Source organism: Podarcis cretensis (assembly GCF_951804945.1).
Source record: "Podarcis cretensis genome assembly, chromosome: 1".
Classification (NCBI taxonomy): Eukaryota; Metazoa; Chordata; class Lepidosauria; order Squamata; family Lacertidae; genus Podarcis; species Podarcis cretensis.
Genome location: NC_137170.1, coordinates 85,593,687 through 85,610,268, shown reverse-complemented (window position 1 = coordinate 85,610,268; position 16,582 = coordinate 85,593,687). Strand labels below are relative to the sequence as shown.

General features: G+C 41.7%; 2 protein-coding genes and 2 pseudogenes across 4 annotated transcripts; all 4 read left to right on the top strand.

Moving 5' to 3' along the window:
• LOC307215093 (olfactory receptor 4S2-like) lies at positions 1–913 on the top strand (annotated as a pseudogene). Its single transcript has one exon. The product of its transcript is annotated as an olfactory receptor 4S2-like (transcript).
• A 6,159-nt stretch (positions 914–7,072) lies between these two features.
• LOC307214870 (olfactory receptor 4S2-like) lies at positions 7,073–8,062 on the top strand (the record flags this gene model as incomplete). Its single annotated transcript, XM_079973932.1, has 1 exon — positions 7,073–8,062. One exon carries the CDS (start codon positions 7,073–7,075, stop codon positions 8,009–8,011), a length of 939 nt encoding a protein of 312 aa, XP_079830058.1. The 3' UTR covers positions 8,012–8,062.
• Positions 8,063–12,546: 4,484 nt separating this feature from the next.
• Positions 12,547–13,470, top strand: LOC307215086 (olfactory receptor 4S2-like; the record flags this gene model as incomplete). The annotated part of the gene is made up of 1 exon (XM_079974255.1): positions 12,547–13,470. The coding sequence occupies one exon, from the start codon at positions 12,547–12,549 to the stop codon at positions 13,468–13,470; it is 924 nt and encodes a 307-aa protein (XP_079830381.1).
• A 300-nt stretch (positions 13,471–13,770) lies between these two features.
• On the top strand, positions 13,771–15,506 carry LOC307201246 (olfactory receptor 4S2-like; annotated as a pseudogene). Its single transcript has 2 exons — positions 13,771–13,870; positions 14,682–15,506. The product of its transcript is annotated as an olfactory receptor 4S2-like (transcript).
• Positions 15,507–16,582: the final 1,076 nt, after the last annotated feature.

Here is a 16,582-nt window from a genome sequence, read left to right as displayed (position 1 = left end):
ATGCAGAACATAAACAATGTGACAGAGTTCATCTTCTTTGGCCTCACCCAAAATGAAGACCTGGAGAAAGTATGTTTTGTGCTCTTCCTCTTCCTCTGTTTAATCATCATGCTGGGAAACCTCCTCATAGTTGTCACTATAGTCTTCAGCTCCTGCCTGAATTCTCCCATGTATTATTTCCTAGGCATCTTATCTTTCATAGACATGTGCTACTCCTGTGTCACGGCCCCCCAAATGATTGTGGGCTTCCTTGTCGAAAGGAAAACCGTTTCCTTCATTGGCTGCATGGCACAGCTCTTTGGGGGGTATTTCCTTGACTGCACAGAGAGCTTCATCCTCACAGTGATGGCGTACGACCGGTACATTGCAATCTGCAAACCTCTCCGCTATACCAGCATTATGACCAGGCAGGTTTGTGGGCAGCTGTTGGCAGTCTCATGGTTTGGAAGGTTCATGCATTCATTGGTGCAGACCCTTGCTGTCTTTCAGCTCACCTTCTGTGGACCCAATAAAACTGACCATTTTTTCCTGTGATGTCCACCCTTTATTGAAACTGGCTTGCACAGATACCTACATTGTCAGCATCAACATGGTTGCCAACAGTGGAGTGATTGCTTTGGGCTGCTTCATTATCCTGGTTGTGTCCTACATTGCCATCTTGGTCTCCTTGAGATCTCGCTCTTCCGAAGGGCATCAGAAGGCTCTTTCTACCTGCGGTTCCCACATCACGGTAGTCATTTTATTTTTTGGGCCATGCACTTTCACCTACGTATGCCCTTCTGGGGAGTTATCAGCAGATAAGTCTGTGGCTGTGCTCTACACTATGATCACCCCAATGCTCAACCCGTTAATCTACACATTACGAAATGCGGAGATGAAGAATGCCATGAGAAAACTATGCAGCAGGAAATGACTTCAAGTGAGAAAACAAAAATGTGAATGTTAGCTTTATTTTAGTTAAACAATATGCATAGAAGTCATTAAAATAGATTTTTGTGATTCCTATCTTGAAAGCAACAAAGACTGTCCCTACCCTGGGCTCTTAAACAGGTTAAAGCTTTATTCTATCTTTGCCAGTGGCATAGCGTGGGTTATCAGCACCCGGGGCAAGGCAAGTAATTTGCGCCCCCTAACCCATGGATTTGCGCCCCCTAACCCGTGGATTTCCCTAACCCCCAGATGTTGCGCCCGGTGTGGCCGGCCCCCCCTGCACCCCCCACGCTACGCCACTGATCTTTGCCATATGTTTTTATGCTGCTTTCATACATTTTATTCGAGGTGTGTATTTTAAATTTGTTTTTATTTTATTTGAGAAGCTGAAAGTCTGTACATGATTGGAAACACATGTACAAAGAAGCAACCAAAATATTCAGCAGAAATTGAATCTTAGAGGAATGAGTAAGGATGTGTGTAACTGTTAATTTTTGTTCCTCTCAATTTCTCATTTTCCCACTTCTTTATACTTCCATGTCATTTTGTGATTATTTCTTTATCTTTTTTTCTTTATAAATTTCTGAAAATTTATCAGCATTTTAGTGTGAATTTTTCCTATTGTATACACATTTCCCTGCACAATTCTGCATAATATGCACATTGTCACAGATCAACATTCCATAATATAATGACTTTTAAAACATGGTTTTCACGAGTATATGCATTAATATGCACACTTTGCCCAGAATATGCACTTCTGTACACATTCCTTGACAGAAGAACTGTATTGCAAAATTTGGAGAAGTGTGAATTTGGAAGGATAGCTGCGTTTGCATTTGGGTATTGTTTTGGATAGTGTGAATTAGGTAGATCCACTTTAAATGTGAACTGAATCGAGCCTGTTCCCCTTTAGAGAGGAATAACTCAGGAGTTGAAGATTGTTGACACTATAAATATAGTTTTGAGAAAGTGACCAGAGAAGAAATGTACTCCACACAGGTGGACTCAATAATCAATAACCAAGCACTTGTCAGACACACGTCACTGCTTTGAAAACGGTTTTGGCACACAATCTATATAAGCAGCTCCTAAAGCAGGTCTAGAGAACCATTTTCCAGCTGCAGGCTGCATTCTTTCGTCACCAGCTTCCTGGGGGATGCTTGTTGGCCATGCATATGGCTAGCTGGCACAGGGCAGGTCTACTCCATGTGCTCAGGCTCACCCATACATGTACACCCACCCACACTCATGCATTCACACATACCATCCATTTTATTTATTTATACTTTTAAAGACTGCGTAATAGAAACATTGCTAAGTAGTTACCATAAAAACCACACACAATAAAAATGCAACAATGGCATTGCTGAGGAATGGATAAAAAGAGATCACTACCACTACAACAACACTGATTTTCTTTCTGGTGCCACAAGACTCTTAGCTGTGAAATTGCCTCCGTGGGATGCTGCTCAGAGAGCCAGCAGAGATTTAGTGCACAAAAGGTCCCAATGATTGATTATGGTCTCTGAGGAGGGAAGACTGGGAGAAGCTGTACACACTGGAGATAGGATAATCCTATATCCAATCACAGTGACTGGCACATGGACCAGTGACCTCACTTTGGTAACTTTCTGCCACATTCGGACCCCTAGATACCTGGCCTGCCCCAGCCACACTCCTAAAAAAATGAGATGAGACTGCAAGGCTCTTCAATCCACTCTGTCGATAGACCAGCGATATAGTTGACTGTTCTTCTGTTGAACTCTTTCCATTTCAGCTGGTGATTACAAGAACTCTGTAACTAAGAAAGAGTTCCTGAGTTGTTTCCCCCCATCCCTCCCAATCCATTTGCATTGTATCTTTTAGATTGTAAACTTGAGGGCAGAGATTGTCTTATCAATGGCATTTGTAAACTGCTCTGGGAGGCATTTTTAGTTGAAGAATATGATAAAAAGTATTACAAACAAACAAACAAACAAACAAACAAACAAACAAACAAACAACTGGAGACCTTGGCTTTCACTTGCTGCTTTGGTGTTCTGTCTTTGTTTATTTGTGAAGGGATAGCTCCATTAGATACTGAAATACAGTTGTACCTCGGGTTAAGAACTTAATTCGTTCTGGCGGTCCGTTCTTAACCTGACACTGTTCTTAACCTGAGGTACCACTTTAGCTAATGGGGCCTCCCACTGCCACCACGCAATTTCTGTTCTCATCCTGAAGCAAAGTTCTTAACCTGAGGTACTATTTCTGGGTTAGCAGAGTCTGTAACCTGAAGTGTCTGTAACCCGAGGTACCACTGTATCAGAATGAAAATGAAATCTTGCTCACACATTTGAGACATGATTCAGTGTGGGTATCCGCTCAACTCCTCTACCATGTTTCAGTAAGAGGCAATTCAACATAATGTGATTCTTCCTTTGAAGAATGAGTTATCAAATTGAAAGGTGGGGATCAAGGAGACAGGTGGTTGGTTTCACGCGTCCAAGCAGCCTGTCCACATCCTCGGGGGTAACGGATTGAAATTGATTCCATGCAACTTGACCAGACAGGGCTCCAGCACTCTCCCGCCCCAGCCCTGCTCCCACGGTGGTGTCTAGCTCCTTCCGAATATGAGTGATTTTATCTGCAAAAAACTTTGCAAAGTCATTGCAGGAGATCTTGGGGTCTTTGCAAGGCCCCGGTGGTAAAGGTGGTTCCTGCAAAGAGAAGCAGATGCCCCGTATGTACCCAAAGCAGAATGAGGAAATGCACTTTTTCAGCATTCCCCCCTCCCCCCCGGAAGTGCTGTGCATGCAGATGATGGATTGGGCCAATCATATGTTTAGAAAGTCATCTGGTGGGTTAAACTATTCCCCACTCTTCTGTCCTCTCTGAACAGATGCTTGGCAGAATCACTGCTTTTTGAAGAAGGCTCTGAATAGATGCAGCCCTGGCCACTATGTGGCTACAAAATTGGAGTGGGGCCAGCCATTGTTCTTAACCTCATTTATGAATCACAGACAATCCTGGAACAACTCAGAAAAAGTTGTGGATGCATCCCCCTTGGGCCTAATTAAAAGCTGCAGATAAAGTAGTAGTTAAATTGTGATATGACATCAACTTTGGCAAGAAGTCCACAAAGCTAATAGTTATGTATCCTTTGGAGGAAATAATTTGGCCTCCCAGGACAGGAGTGCTGGTGGAGCTTAATTGTTGCTGAAAGGAGTGGTTGGTCTCCAGGTGTTTGGAACCAAGTATGTATGCTTGAGATGATTGTAAGATGCAGTAATATACATGTAATTCCTTCTTACAGCTTCCTGTTTGGTGCAAGAAGAAGCTGAGTTTCATACATGGTCAGGTGGCACAGCTTTTCTTCCTTGGGTTGAAAACACAAATGTTTAAACTCAAGAATCCTGTGGTACTGAAGGTTGGTAAAGAACCTCTAACCTTGTAGATGATGTAAATGTCATGAACTTCACCATTGCTCTAGTGCAGGCTTGCAGCAATAAAATGAATTCATCTTGAAATCAACAGGGTAAGCGTACTTAATTGCTTCTCACCTCTGATTTCCAAGTTGTGCACTCATTACAGTACAAATGAAAATAAAGGCTGTTTCTGCAGCCTTGACTCAAAACAGAACATATTTTCTTGCTTGCTTATCAATCTGAGAACTAATGAGGACTGTTGTGCTGAATTTACACGTCTTTGCCTTTAAATTTTTCAGGGAGGTAACACAGAAAAAATATTGGGGAGAGTTTCTGGTTAGGAAGCCACTTCTGGGTTTGAATACAAGAAAGTGGGGAAGTCTGTGAGGTTTCACATGTCTTAGGGTACCTCCATATGACCGGTTTATGTTGCATGCTAGGGTTGCCATGTGTCCTCTTTTTCCAGGACACACCCTCTTTTTCCAGGAGTAAAATTTCTGTCCAGGTGGATTTTTTTTTAAATTTGCCAAAATGTCTTTGGCTATACTTTCTGGATGAGACATAGACATAACTGGTGGCTGAAGACTTGCTTTCTTCTTCTCTTCTCCTGCCCCCTCAGCAATATATTATAGCTTCTATAGCCTACATATAGTAGCGTTATTAAAAATGAGAGTCGTCACAGCGACCTCTTTTTTGCTCTTCAAAATATGGCAACCCTAAATATACTGATTTATTTGTAGGGAGCATTCATTCTGATTTGCTTTTGGAGTGTTTATATGCCTTTCCATTAATTCATTCATTCTACACCCTTCATGCTTTTCTCCATCAGCTTGCAGGAAGCATCCCACAACAAAACAGGAAATTTAGGTTTGTGCAATTAAAGTGGGTTAAACATTCTGTTGCCCTAGTGCAACGAAGCTGCTTTTAAAAAAGCAACAGACTTCCTGTGGTATGGAAAGTGATGGGTAAATGCATTGAAAAGTGTGGGATGAGCAAATGACTAAAGGGATGATGTGTCAAAACTAATCATGATGGATGCACAGTAAAGACCTGCCATAATCTAAGGGCTTGCCCACACTTCTGCTTGCCCATGCCTAGAAAGCAAGGGACTGAGTGGTTTTCTGCTTGTCCCATGCTTTCCAGTTACAGGACCGAGTGCTTTTGCCTTTGCCTTGTCACTTTCCTCTGGAAAAATCACTTTTTAGCACTAAATCAGAGCAAATGTCAATCTGGAGAAAACTCGATTTACGTTTTCTCTGATTCGGCAGTAAACAGCAGGTTTTCCTGGGGGGAAACAGTAGCAAGTAGAAGGGTGGATGAGTAAACTTCTGTGTCAGTTTTGTACAAGCAAATCAGGATGAGTGCTCAAAAATCTATATCTATGTTTAAATTGGATTTGTTGCACTATGGGGACAGAGTACTTTAATCCACTTTAAATGTGGAAACCTGAATTTCTGGGTATGCACTTGAATCCTTCCTGTAAAATACTGACTGTTCTGGAGGCACTCTTAAGAGATTTCATGAAAGCCATGGAACCTACTCTTGAGTAAGTGCTCCGGCTTGCTGGGTGGGGTGCTTACTCACTTGCAGATCAACTTGCAGGAAAGGTTTCTTAGCTTATTCATAGAAAAGCTTTGTTAGAAGGCACTCCATTAAGCAGAATTGTATATAAATTTGAGAGCTTTTTCAAGCATTTCTTCTACTCCAAGACAAAGAGAACCAGAATTTATAGAAGGCTTTGCCATGGAATTCTACTCAGTATTGATCCAGATTAGATTCCAATGTATAGTTAGCAGAGTAACAACTTAAACACGTTGCAGGATTCCCAAAAAATAAACCAGAGGCAATTGTATTTCATCTAGCAGAGCTTTACTGTTATTGAAGGCAAATGAGCATAATGGTCACAAATCCAATACATTCAGGATTGGCACCGTCCATAAGAATTCCAGTTGCAGCAGACTTAAACTTACAATAACTTATAATAAGTCTGAACCTTAACACTAAGCATACTATGTACAGAACACCACACCAGACGGAAAAGAGATAGAAAGAGAGAGTGAAACCCAGGCTCCTTCTGGCCTCTTATTATAGTCAGCATGACCCTGAAGAATAGATAAGAGAACCAGTTTAAGCCAGCTGTACTCAGCTTCTCTGAAGGAACGACCCAAACACCATGAACCTTCTGCTTGTTTCTTTCACACAGAGAAGCTTCCAGAACCCTCTTGAATTAATTAGAATAGGAAAGATGAATACTTTCTGCACTAAGAAATGCAAACTGACCATTTTTTCTATAAATCACCTACAGGATGCCACTGATTATCTCAGCAGAAAAATTGGGTTAGTAATAGCTGTTTTGGGGCTGAGTGGACACACACACACACACACACACACACACACACACACACACACACTATAGTTGATGTCAGGCTTGCCATACAATATATTTCTGGATTTCAACTACTTATTAACACCAGTTACAGATAGGTAGCCGTGTTGGTCTGCCATAGTCAAAACAAAATAAAAAAATTCCTTCCAGTAGCACCTTAAAGACCAACTAAGTTAGTTCTTGGTATGAGCTTTCGTGTGCATGGTATCTGAAAAAGTGTGCATGCACACGAAAGCTCATACCAAGAACTAACTTAGTTGGTCTTTAAGGTGCTACTGGAAGGAATTTTTTTATTTCATTAACACCAGACGTTACAGAGCAAACTCATCTCTTCTCATTGCAGGTGATGCAGAACATAAACAACGTGACAGAGTTCATCTTCTTTGGCCTCACCCAAAACGAACAGATTGAGAAAATATGTTTTGTTCTCTTTCTCTTCTTATATTTGGTCATTGTGTTGGGAAATCTCCTCATCATTGTCACGATCTTCTTCAGCTCCCGCTTGAATTCTCCCATGTATTTTTTCCTCAGCTACTTATCTTTTGTAGACATATGTTACTCTTCCGTTACAGCCCCCAAAATGATTGCGGGCTTCCTTGTCAAAAAGAAAACCATTTCCTTCATTGGCTGCATGACACAGCTCTTTGGGGTCCATTTCTTTGGCTGCACTGAGAGCTTCATCCTCACAGTGATGGCGTACGACAGGTACATTGCAATCTGCAAACCTCTCCACTATACCACCATTATGACCAGGCGGGTTTGTGGGCAGCTGGTGGCAGCCTCATGGGTTGGAGGGCTCATGCACTCATTGCTGGAGACAATTGCCACCAACCAACTTCCGTTTTGTGGACCCAATGAGATTGATCATTATTTCTGTGATGTCCACCCTTTAGTAAGATTGGCTTGCACAGATACCTACATTATTGGTGTCATTGTGGTTTCTAATAGTGGAGTCATTGCTCTGAGCTCCTTTATCACCTTGGTTTCATCATACATTGCCATCTTGGTCTCCTTGAGGTCTCGCTCTTCCGAAGGGCGTCTCAAGGCTCTATCTACCTGTGCTTCCCACGTCACGGTAGTCATTTTATTTTTTGGGCCATGCACCTTTATGTACATACGTCCTTCCAGTAACTTCTCAGAAGACAAGACTGTGGCTGTGCTTTATACTGTGATCACACCAATGCTCAACCCATTGATCTACACACTACGAAATGAGGAGATGAAGAAGGCCATGAAAAAATTGTGGAGCCAAAAAGCGATTTCAAGACGGAGAAGAAGAATGTGACATTTATGTATTTTTTCATTTAAGCCATGTGAGTTGCAGTGATTAAAATAAGCAGTGTATATTGTGCTTTAGGGAAGGGCCGAGTAGAAGGTAGATTGGAATCTAGTCATAGTTTTGCAGTAGACCAGCAAGAATTTCTGATTCCCAAATTTGTAATAATAGCAAGAACAAAAATGCTCCCTCTTATTCCCAAATTATGATATTAAAGATGCTGATTGAAGTAACTCAGCTGTCAATTTGTGCTTAGATATGCAGATCATCTCAATTAGCTCTGCCCCCCGAGCTGCTGCTTTGTATCTAGCAGCCATTTGCAGATATTGGGCTCCATTGTAGTGCAGTCGCTAGAGTGTTGGACTAGGACCTGGGAGACGAGGGTTCAAATCCCCACTGAATCAAGGAGGTCACTGTCTCCCAGCCTATCCTGGGTGGTTGTAAGAATAGAATCAGGAGGAGGGAAGAACCACACATAGCACTTTGAGTTCTTTGGAAAGGTGGGATAGAAATGTAATCAATTTTTAAAAAGTAAAAACAAAGTAAATCTCCTCAGCCTTAAGTCTGTCCACCCTTCTTTGGAGAATGACCTCTACAGGGTTGTATTGATCTGAATATGTTTTGATAGTTAAAATCTTTTCACTGCAGTTTATTGAAGTCTTGTTCTATAAAAATGACATCAATAACAACAAAGGATGATGAAGCACGTTTTTGCTTATGTTGTAAATCAGCAGCAGTTTCTATGATTATCAATATATTCAATATAATTTTCCAACAAGAGACTTCAGAGAGTTCTACGGGTGGCAGGAGTTTGGGATTTATTGGGATTATCTTTTGTCCATAGAAAAAATTCCTGCCATTGACCTTAAAAGCCATCTATAGTGTTTTCTTGTCTAGTCGCTTTAATTTATGTTGTTTAGTTTATCTAACAAATCAATATGCCAAATCCTATCTATTGATCCTCACTCTTCTGATTTCCAGTTAGTGTTACCACTAGTCTGGCTGCTGCCAGAATAAGTGACATCATGACTTTGTGAGGGAGATCCATGTTTTCCCCATTAAAGATAGTTAAAAGTTCCAGGGAGAGTTCTGTCTTAATATGGTGACCTGCCATTTTGCTACATTCTAGAAAAATGTTTCCTAATGTTTGTGTATTGCCTCTCAACTTCACCTATGAGCCTATGCTCATAAGCTCAACAGAGCCTATGCCTTTACATTCTTTTCTCCAAAAGTAAGGGATCATAGCAGCATATATGCAGCTTATTTTGGCGTGTGTGGCACCAATATAAAACTTTAAGTGGATTTTTCCTAATTCTTGTTGAAACTGATATTACTGTTTTCTTCTTCTTCCATTTTTGTACAAAGTTTTCATACTTAGAGTATGACCTGAATTCCCCTCCTCATATTATCTCTAGTGTACTGAGATTATATTGCTTTGCATTTTGTGTTAACCAATACATTTCTGATACTAAATCCTTAACTTGTTCCTAAATTCAGGAATCATAATTTCTCCTTTTGTTAACAATCTTATTGCCTGTGCATCCACAATAGGCATAGCACTAAAATATAATTTTTGATTAATGTTGTGCCAAGAATGTTTAATTTTTAGAAGCTGTTATTTTATTTGTTGTCTTGTTTTCAATCTGGTTCCTCAATATAAATATTTAATGCTGTAGAAATATTTTCCTCCATTCATTAAATTAAATTAATTGATTTTTGCAATGAAAAAGTGTGTGACAACCTAATGGCTCAAGGTTAATGGTGAAACACCTGAAGTCCACTTTTTGGCATATTTAATCCACTACAGAAGCATTACCTGGTGCCCCCAATAGTGAGAAAATCTTTCAGGACAGCATCTACAGCAATTAACTTGAATGCAGTACACCTACATACTGCCTTGCTAAATCAAGATCAATGCATTTCCCCCCAAAATTGCTATTCCCCCCATTTTATTCAAAGACATTGGAAATATACAGACATTCATACCTCCAACTTTTTCTTTTTTTTGCAGATCTCCTTCATTTGCTCAGTATGTTCAATACTAACTGTTGATAGGTAACTTCACTCCCTTCCTCACTTCCACATCTTATGGTTCTTTATGGTTCAAAGAAGTCACCCCTTCAAAGAGAAGATGCCTTCAAATGGAGGGCTATTCTCTGCAATGAAGGACACATGGCCATTGTGGCTGATAGAACTTGAAATGCCTCCTTGAAATTTGTATCCTATGGTATCCCATGCTAGTGCAGCTCAGAGTAGACCTACTGAAGTTCATGGGCCTAATTTGGGACCATTAATTTCAATGGGTCTGCTCTGAGTACAGCTTGGTTGAATACAAACCTAGGCATTAAAAAAGTTGAGTTGTTTCTCTAATGACTCATTTTCCACTGGAAGGCATCTCTATGCTCCTGGGAGCTTATTAAGCATCTTAGTGATTTGCTAAGAGGGCTTGATCAAAGCCACATGCTTCTAGGTTCTTAGAGCACAACAGTGTGCATGTGTGCATGTGTGAGAGACAGAGAGATAGAGACAGCCAGAGAAAGAGAGGGCCCCGTACAAACTTCAGCTGGTCTCCTGCTGCATTACATCCAAGGAAGGCCATCCAGGTAATAAATGAAGGACTGCAATAATTGATTTAAGTGTGTAGATTGCTGATTAAAGCAAAAAATAAAATAAAATGCCCGTTAGGACTCAAAGTTTTGTCCCCCCCCGCTATTCTAATTTTATATATAGCCTGTCTTGTTAACCATAAGGGCAAGGGAAGGTAACAGCATTTCCCCATCTCATTTATTCTCACAAAATCCCTGTAAGATAAATATTCATTAATTGCTTTGAAGAAAGGCAAGTTAAAAAGCAGTATATAAATTTGGGAAATGATCAAATTATTATTCCTATTTTACTGCCGACAACATTTATTTCCTTGTGGAAAGCGTTTTATACATCCCAACAGAACTAAGTTAACATAGGGCCCAGTAAAAGGAGTGTATGAATGACATTCCACTGGTTCCGTCTCCCCAGGCAAGGCTCTGTTGGAAGTTTGTTAGGCATGCTTGTATCCAGTGCTTAAAAAAAGAAAGAAAGAATAAAACGTGCCGGTACTCACCATGAAGTTGTTAAAGTAAGTTCTACACTTTTAACATTGGGTGGGAGGAGGTGCCGGTATTACATGCCCTTAAGTACCCCCACTGCTTGCACCCTAAAAGTTACTTTTCTTCAAAGATACAGTAGGGGTAGTTTCCTTGTCACTGCAATACAATGAACCTGTTGGATTTTGGGATGACACATTCAGCTCTTTGAAGGAACAGAACTTCCATTAGGAAAAACTGTGACATTCCATCGTGGTGAGAATGCTGCCATGTTGCTTTTTTTGTGTTGCCCTCTTGCTATTGTGGGAAAAGGTGGGAGGGTTTTGCCTGTGGATGGTTGTGGGCAAAAACTTCAAACGTGATTAATGTTTAATCCGTGTCCCCTCCGCCCTTTCGTAGGGTTCCTGTCTTTGAAACAGCTGCATGCCAGTAAAAATGTGCAACTGGTGTGGATTTTCTGGTGATGTACCAACAGGTGATGTACCAAGTGTTAGATACAGCACATTATGTATTAATGTCACACCATGCACAACATGTCCCTATGATAAATTTCACTGATGTGCATGTCCCCAAATTCCTACTATAAGACCCTGATCTTGTAATGCAGGTTTCATAACTTGAGAAACGGGATGTCATTTCTGATGGCATAAGTTTGTCAAACACTAGTCATGAAAGATCTTTTAATTAAAGGCACAAAGCTTCTATCTATAAAAATATGATTCCAATGCCAGTTAATTCTAGGCAAAGTCCTCGGAATGCATTCAAAGAGATTGTTTGTTGCCCTGGTCACATTCTCCCCATAACTAGTCAGCACTTCCACTGTACACCATACAGTGCACAGTCCATTGTACACTGGAGATTTTAGGGACCAACTGCATGTGAGATGAAAAACACCACTCAGAAGCACATCAGACATTTGAACATTTTAATAGTATGTGTGCTCCCAATCCACATTTTTCACTGGGACCACAATGCATAGGGAGCTGAAGTTTAACCCTTCTCTACCCAGCTGTGAGCCATCCTGGTATTAGGAAAAAAACTCTGATAGATGCTGATGGGAACTTTCTCACTAAGACTAATAGCACTGCCTGGAGTGGGATTTTCATTTGGCTTGTGGATTACCCCCCCCCCAATGTTTTGTGATCCCAATGAAAACTGCCCCACTGCCCCTGCTCTTACATTTTTAAAAACCTTGGTGTCCTTCAAAGTGGTGTGTGCAGTGTCATGTATAGTTTGGCCCTTTGCAGTATGTGGCAAAGCTGCAGACAACAATGGATTCTCAGAGTTGTTCAGAATTAACGAAAGAAGGTTCATCCCACAATATTTCTGAACTGTCATGAAAACAACTACAGTTTTCTCAGGTTTACTTAAAAATATCAGTTTTAGTTGACTCTATTCATTATTTTGTCTGATGGCAGGTTATTTTAATTCTGGATTGTAATCATCTTCTCTGCTGACTTCATGGAGAACAGAAACAATGTGTCTGAATTCATCCTCTTGGGGCTTACCCCGGATCCAAACATACAGAAAGCCTGTTTTGGGCTCTTTCTGGTCTTCTACACAGCAATAGTGTTGGGGAATCTACTTATCATAGTCACCATCAAAAGCAGCTCCCGTCTGAACTCTCCTATGTATTTCTTCCTTAGTTACCTCTCCTTTGTGGACATCTCCTACTCCTCTGTTACTGCTCCCAAAATGATTGCAGATTTCCTTGTTGAGAAGAAGACAATCTCCTTTGTTGGTTGCATAATACAGCTATTCTTCATTCATTTCTTTGGTGGCACTGAGATCTTCCTTCTCACATCAATGGCGTATGACCGGTACATAGCCATCTGCAAACCCCTCCATTACACAACTATTATGAGCAAGAATGTATGTGGTTTAATGGTGGCAGGCTCATTCCTAGGTGGGTTTCTTCATTCAATAGTCCAGGCTCTCCTTACTATACAGCTGCCCTTCTGTGGGCCCAATGAAATTGACCACTATTTCTGTGATGTTCACCCTTTACTGAAATTGGCCTGTACCAATACTTACATTGTTGGACTCATGGTCATTGCCAATAGCGGCATGATATCTCTGACCAGCTTTCTTGTCTTGGCAGTTTCATACATCAGCATTCTAGTTATGCTGAGAACTCATTCTTCTGAAGGACGCCTAAAAGCCCTCTCCACCTGTGCTTCCCACATCGCTGTTGTGATCTTATATTTTGGACCCTGCATCTTCATCTACCTGAGGCCTCCCACCACATTTTCTCAGGACAAGAGTGTGGCTTTATTCTATACTATTATCACCCCTATGCTCAATCCCTTAATTTATACACTGAGAAATGAAGAGGTGAAAAATGCCATGAGAAAATTATGGAGCAAAAAAGTATTTATGGAGTGAGAAATAACAAGAGGTGCAAGTTTATGACTCTCATATGAACACTGGGGACAGGGATATTCCGCTTGCATTTACGGAAGTGGCTAATTGTTACATTGAAATCTGGAAAGGCAGTTTCCCTTAAGCTACCGCTGTGTTGGTTCTATTTTAGTAATTTTTACTTGTGTGTTTGCTCATTAAACAATCGGTACAGAGAAATTACCTCTCAAGGCATAGCTGAACCACTGATTGGGCTGCAATCATAGACATGCTTATATGACGGTAAGTGGAATTGAATGCAGAGGGCATTTCCTCTGAAAAGACATGCAAAGCTGGTGTCAGAATCCAAGAAATCTCAACAGGGGCATCCACCAAGGATGCCCTCTGTCGCTGCTGCTCTTTGCACTGGCGATAGAGATCTTAGGTATATACCATATTTTTCGCCTCATAAGACACACTTCTTCCCTCCTAAAAAGTAGAGCAAAATGTGTGTGCGTCTTATGCACCGGGGCAAAAAGCAGATCATGCCTTTTTTTTTAGAAAGAGGGAAGGGGGTGTTGAAACAAAGCCGCTGATCAGCTGATAAGCAAGCGATAGAGAGGGGAGATAAGGGACTAGCGATAAAGGAGGCTGCCTGGAAGGGGGGAGGTAAAGACAGTGAACTTGCAAGGAGAGGAGACAGAAAGATTAAATCAATGAGGAGAGAAATTAGAAGAAAAGGAGGAGCAAAAAAGTGCTCCAGCTAAGGAAAAGACACTATAGCAAACAACTGTTTTGGCTGCACGCGCAGCACCCAGAGCGCCGTGTAACATTGTGGACATTGTGCGATGCATCCTGTTGTGTGCGTCAAAGACTCTCCTCCCTGAAAGAGAGGGGAGTGGTTGTGGGCGGGAGCCCGAGCACCGCCCAGCAGGGGGCATTTGCCCCCTGCCTCCAGCTCACCTGGCTGGCGCTCACGCATCAAGCTGCTGGTTCCTTTCTGGCTTTTCCGCTGTCGGCGCACGCTTTCAGTGCTGTCCAACGTGGGGTGCCAGTGCAGAACGATGGGGAATGCAAGCGGCATGGAGGCAACATCTCCTGACAGGATCCATGTGCTCCTATTCATTGGGTTTTGTCGCTGCCATTGGTGCTGTTGGCGTGCGGCGGATCTGTGACAGAATTCATCCTCTTGGGACTATCCCAAAATGAGCAGGTCCAACAAGCCTGCTTTCTCCTGTTTCTGCTCATCTACTTAGTGATTGTTCTGGGGAACCTTCTGACCATGGTCACTGTGCGGTCCAGCTAGCGCCTCCATATGCCCATGTACTTCTTCCTTTCTGTCCTGTCGTTTGTGGACATCTGCTATTCATCTGCTGTGGTGCCCAAGCTGATTGCAGACTTGCTTGCCAAGGAGAAAACCATTTCATTTGTGGGCTGCGTTGCTCAGCTCTTTTCTGTGCACATCTTTGGTTGCACTGACATCCTTATCCTCACAGTGATGGCTTATGACCGCTATGTCACCATCTGCAAGCCCCTCCACTATATAGCCAACATGAGCAGGCGAGTCTGCCATCAGCTGGTTGTAGCCACTAGGCTGGGAGGACTTGTGCATTCAATGGTCCAGACTATCCTCACCATAAAGCTGCCCTTTTGTGGGCCTAATGAGATTGACCACTATTTCTGTGACATCTACCCTCAAGCTGGCCTGCAGTGACACCCACATTGTTGGAGTCTTGGTTGTTGGCAACACTGGGATGATTGCTTTGGGATGTTTCCTGGTGCTGGTTGCGTCCTATGGTGTCATCTTATTCACCCTCCACACACACTCCTCTGAGGGGAGGCAAAAAGCCCTCTCGATCTTTGCTTCCCATATCACTGTGGTGCTCATTCTGTTTGTGCCCTGCCTGTTCATCTATGTCTGCCCTTCTACTACCTTAGCAGTAGATAAAGTGTTTGCTCTGTTCTACACTATCCTCACGCCTATGTTGAACCCAATCATTTACTCGCTGAGGAATGCCGAGATGAAAAATGCCACGAAGAAGCTGTGGAGCAAGACACAGAGGCTTGGGAAGCCAAAATAAATTGGGTTAGTTCTCCTGTCCTTGGAATATTTGTAATCATCTGGCCTTTCGATTGGCATACTCAACAAAGATCAAACCTGTCTTTAGTGTGGAAATATTATTTAAGAAGGAGTTATAATTCAGAAACACCCCCCTTTGAAGCCCCCCACTCCAAATTCAGATAATACTTTGGACATCAGCAGAGAACACATTACAGATTTTTTGAGGATCTAGAGTGGCTGTGAGCCGGAAGCCTATCTCCACTACAGATATATGCTTCAGACATAGGTGGTAAACCTCCAGTTTGCAGGCCAAACTTAGCTCACCAGCCTTCCTCATTTCATTTAACTTTTAATTTGTATACTGCCTTTCTATATTACTATATGCATGGCGGTTTACAAGCTGAAGAAACAACAAAGATCACACACATTGTAACAATCTAATCCAATTCAAAAAAGTCATAATAAAAATTTAACTTATATACAACTTATATCAAACAAAGTAATATTCAATAATCCATTAGAATATAGCAGTGCACAATGAAATTAAATATCAGCAAACAATGATTAAACAGAAATTCACTCTTAACAATTGCAATAAATAATTACTAAACTATAATCAATAAAAACAACAGCAAGTCACAATGCATAAAACACTGCAATACATACAAAACCACGTAAAAGGGTTAAGTTGGGAAATTGTGACACACAATTCATAAGATGATGATGATGATGATGATTAGTATTAAATCCTGAAATCCCTTTCTCCCCATTTGGCTCACAAGGCCATTTTGGAAAACCCACAGCAACCCTTTCTACACCTGACATCAGGTGTGGGATGGGTAAGGGTAGTGCTTCAAAGGAACAATTGGGAATTTAAAGTGAGCTCCCCATTATTCCTTTGCTGGATGGGTGATGGGACTTGATGAGTGGTGGGCACCTTAGCAGCATATGGTGGGCACCATGACACCTGCAAGAACCATGCTGGCAAAGTCAGATGTAGTCAATACTGAACTAAGGTAGCCCAACAGCCTGATGGGGTGTAAGGCAGCATCTCACGTTCTTGGCATAAGGGCCCAAATTTAATCCTCAGCATAG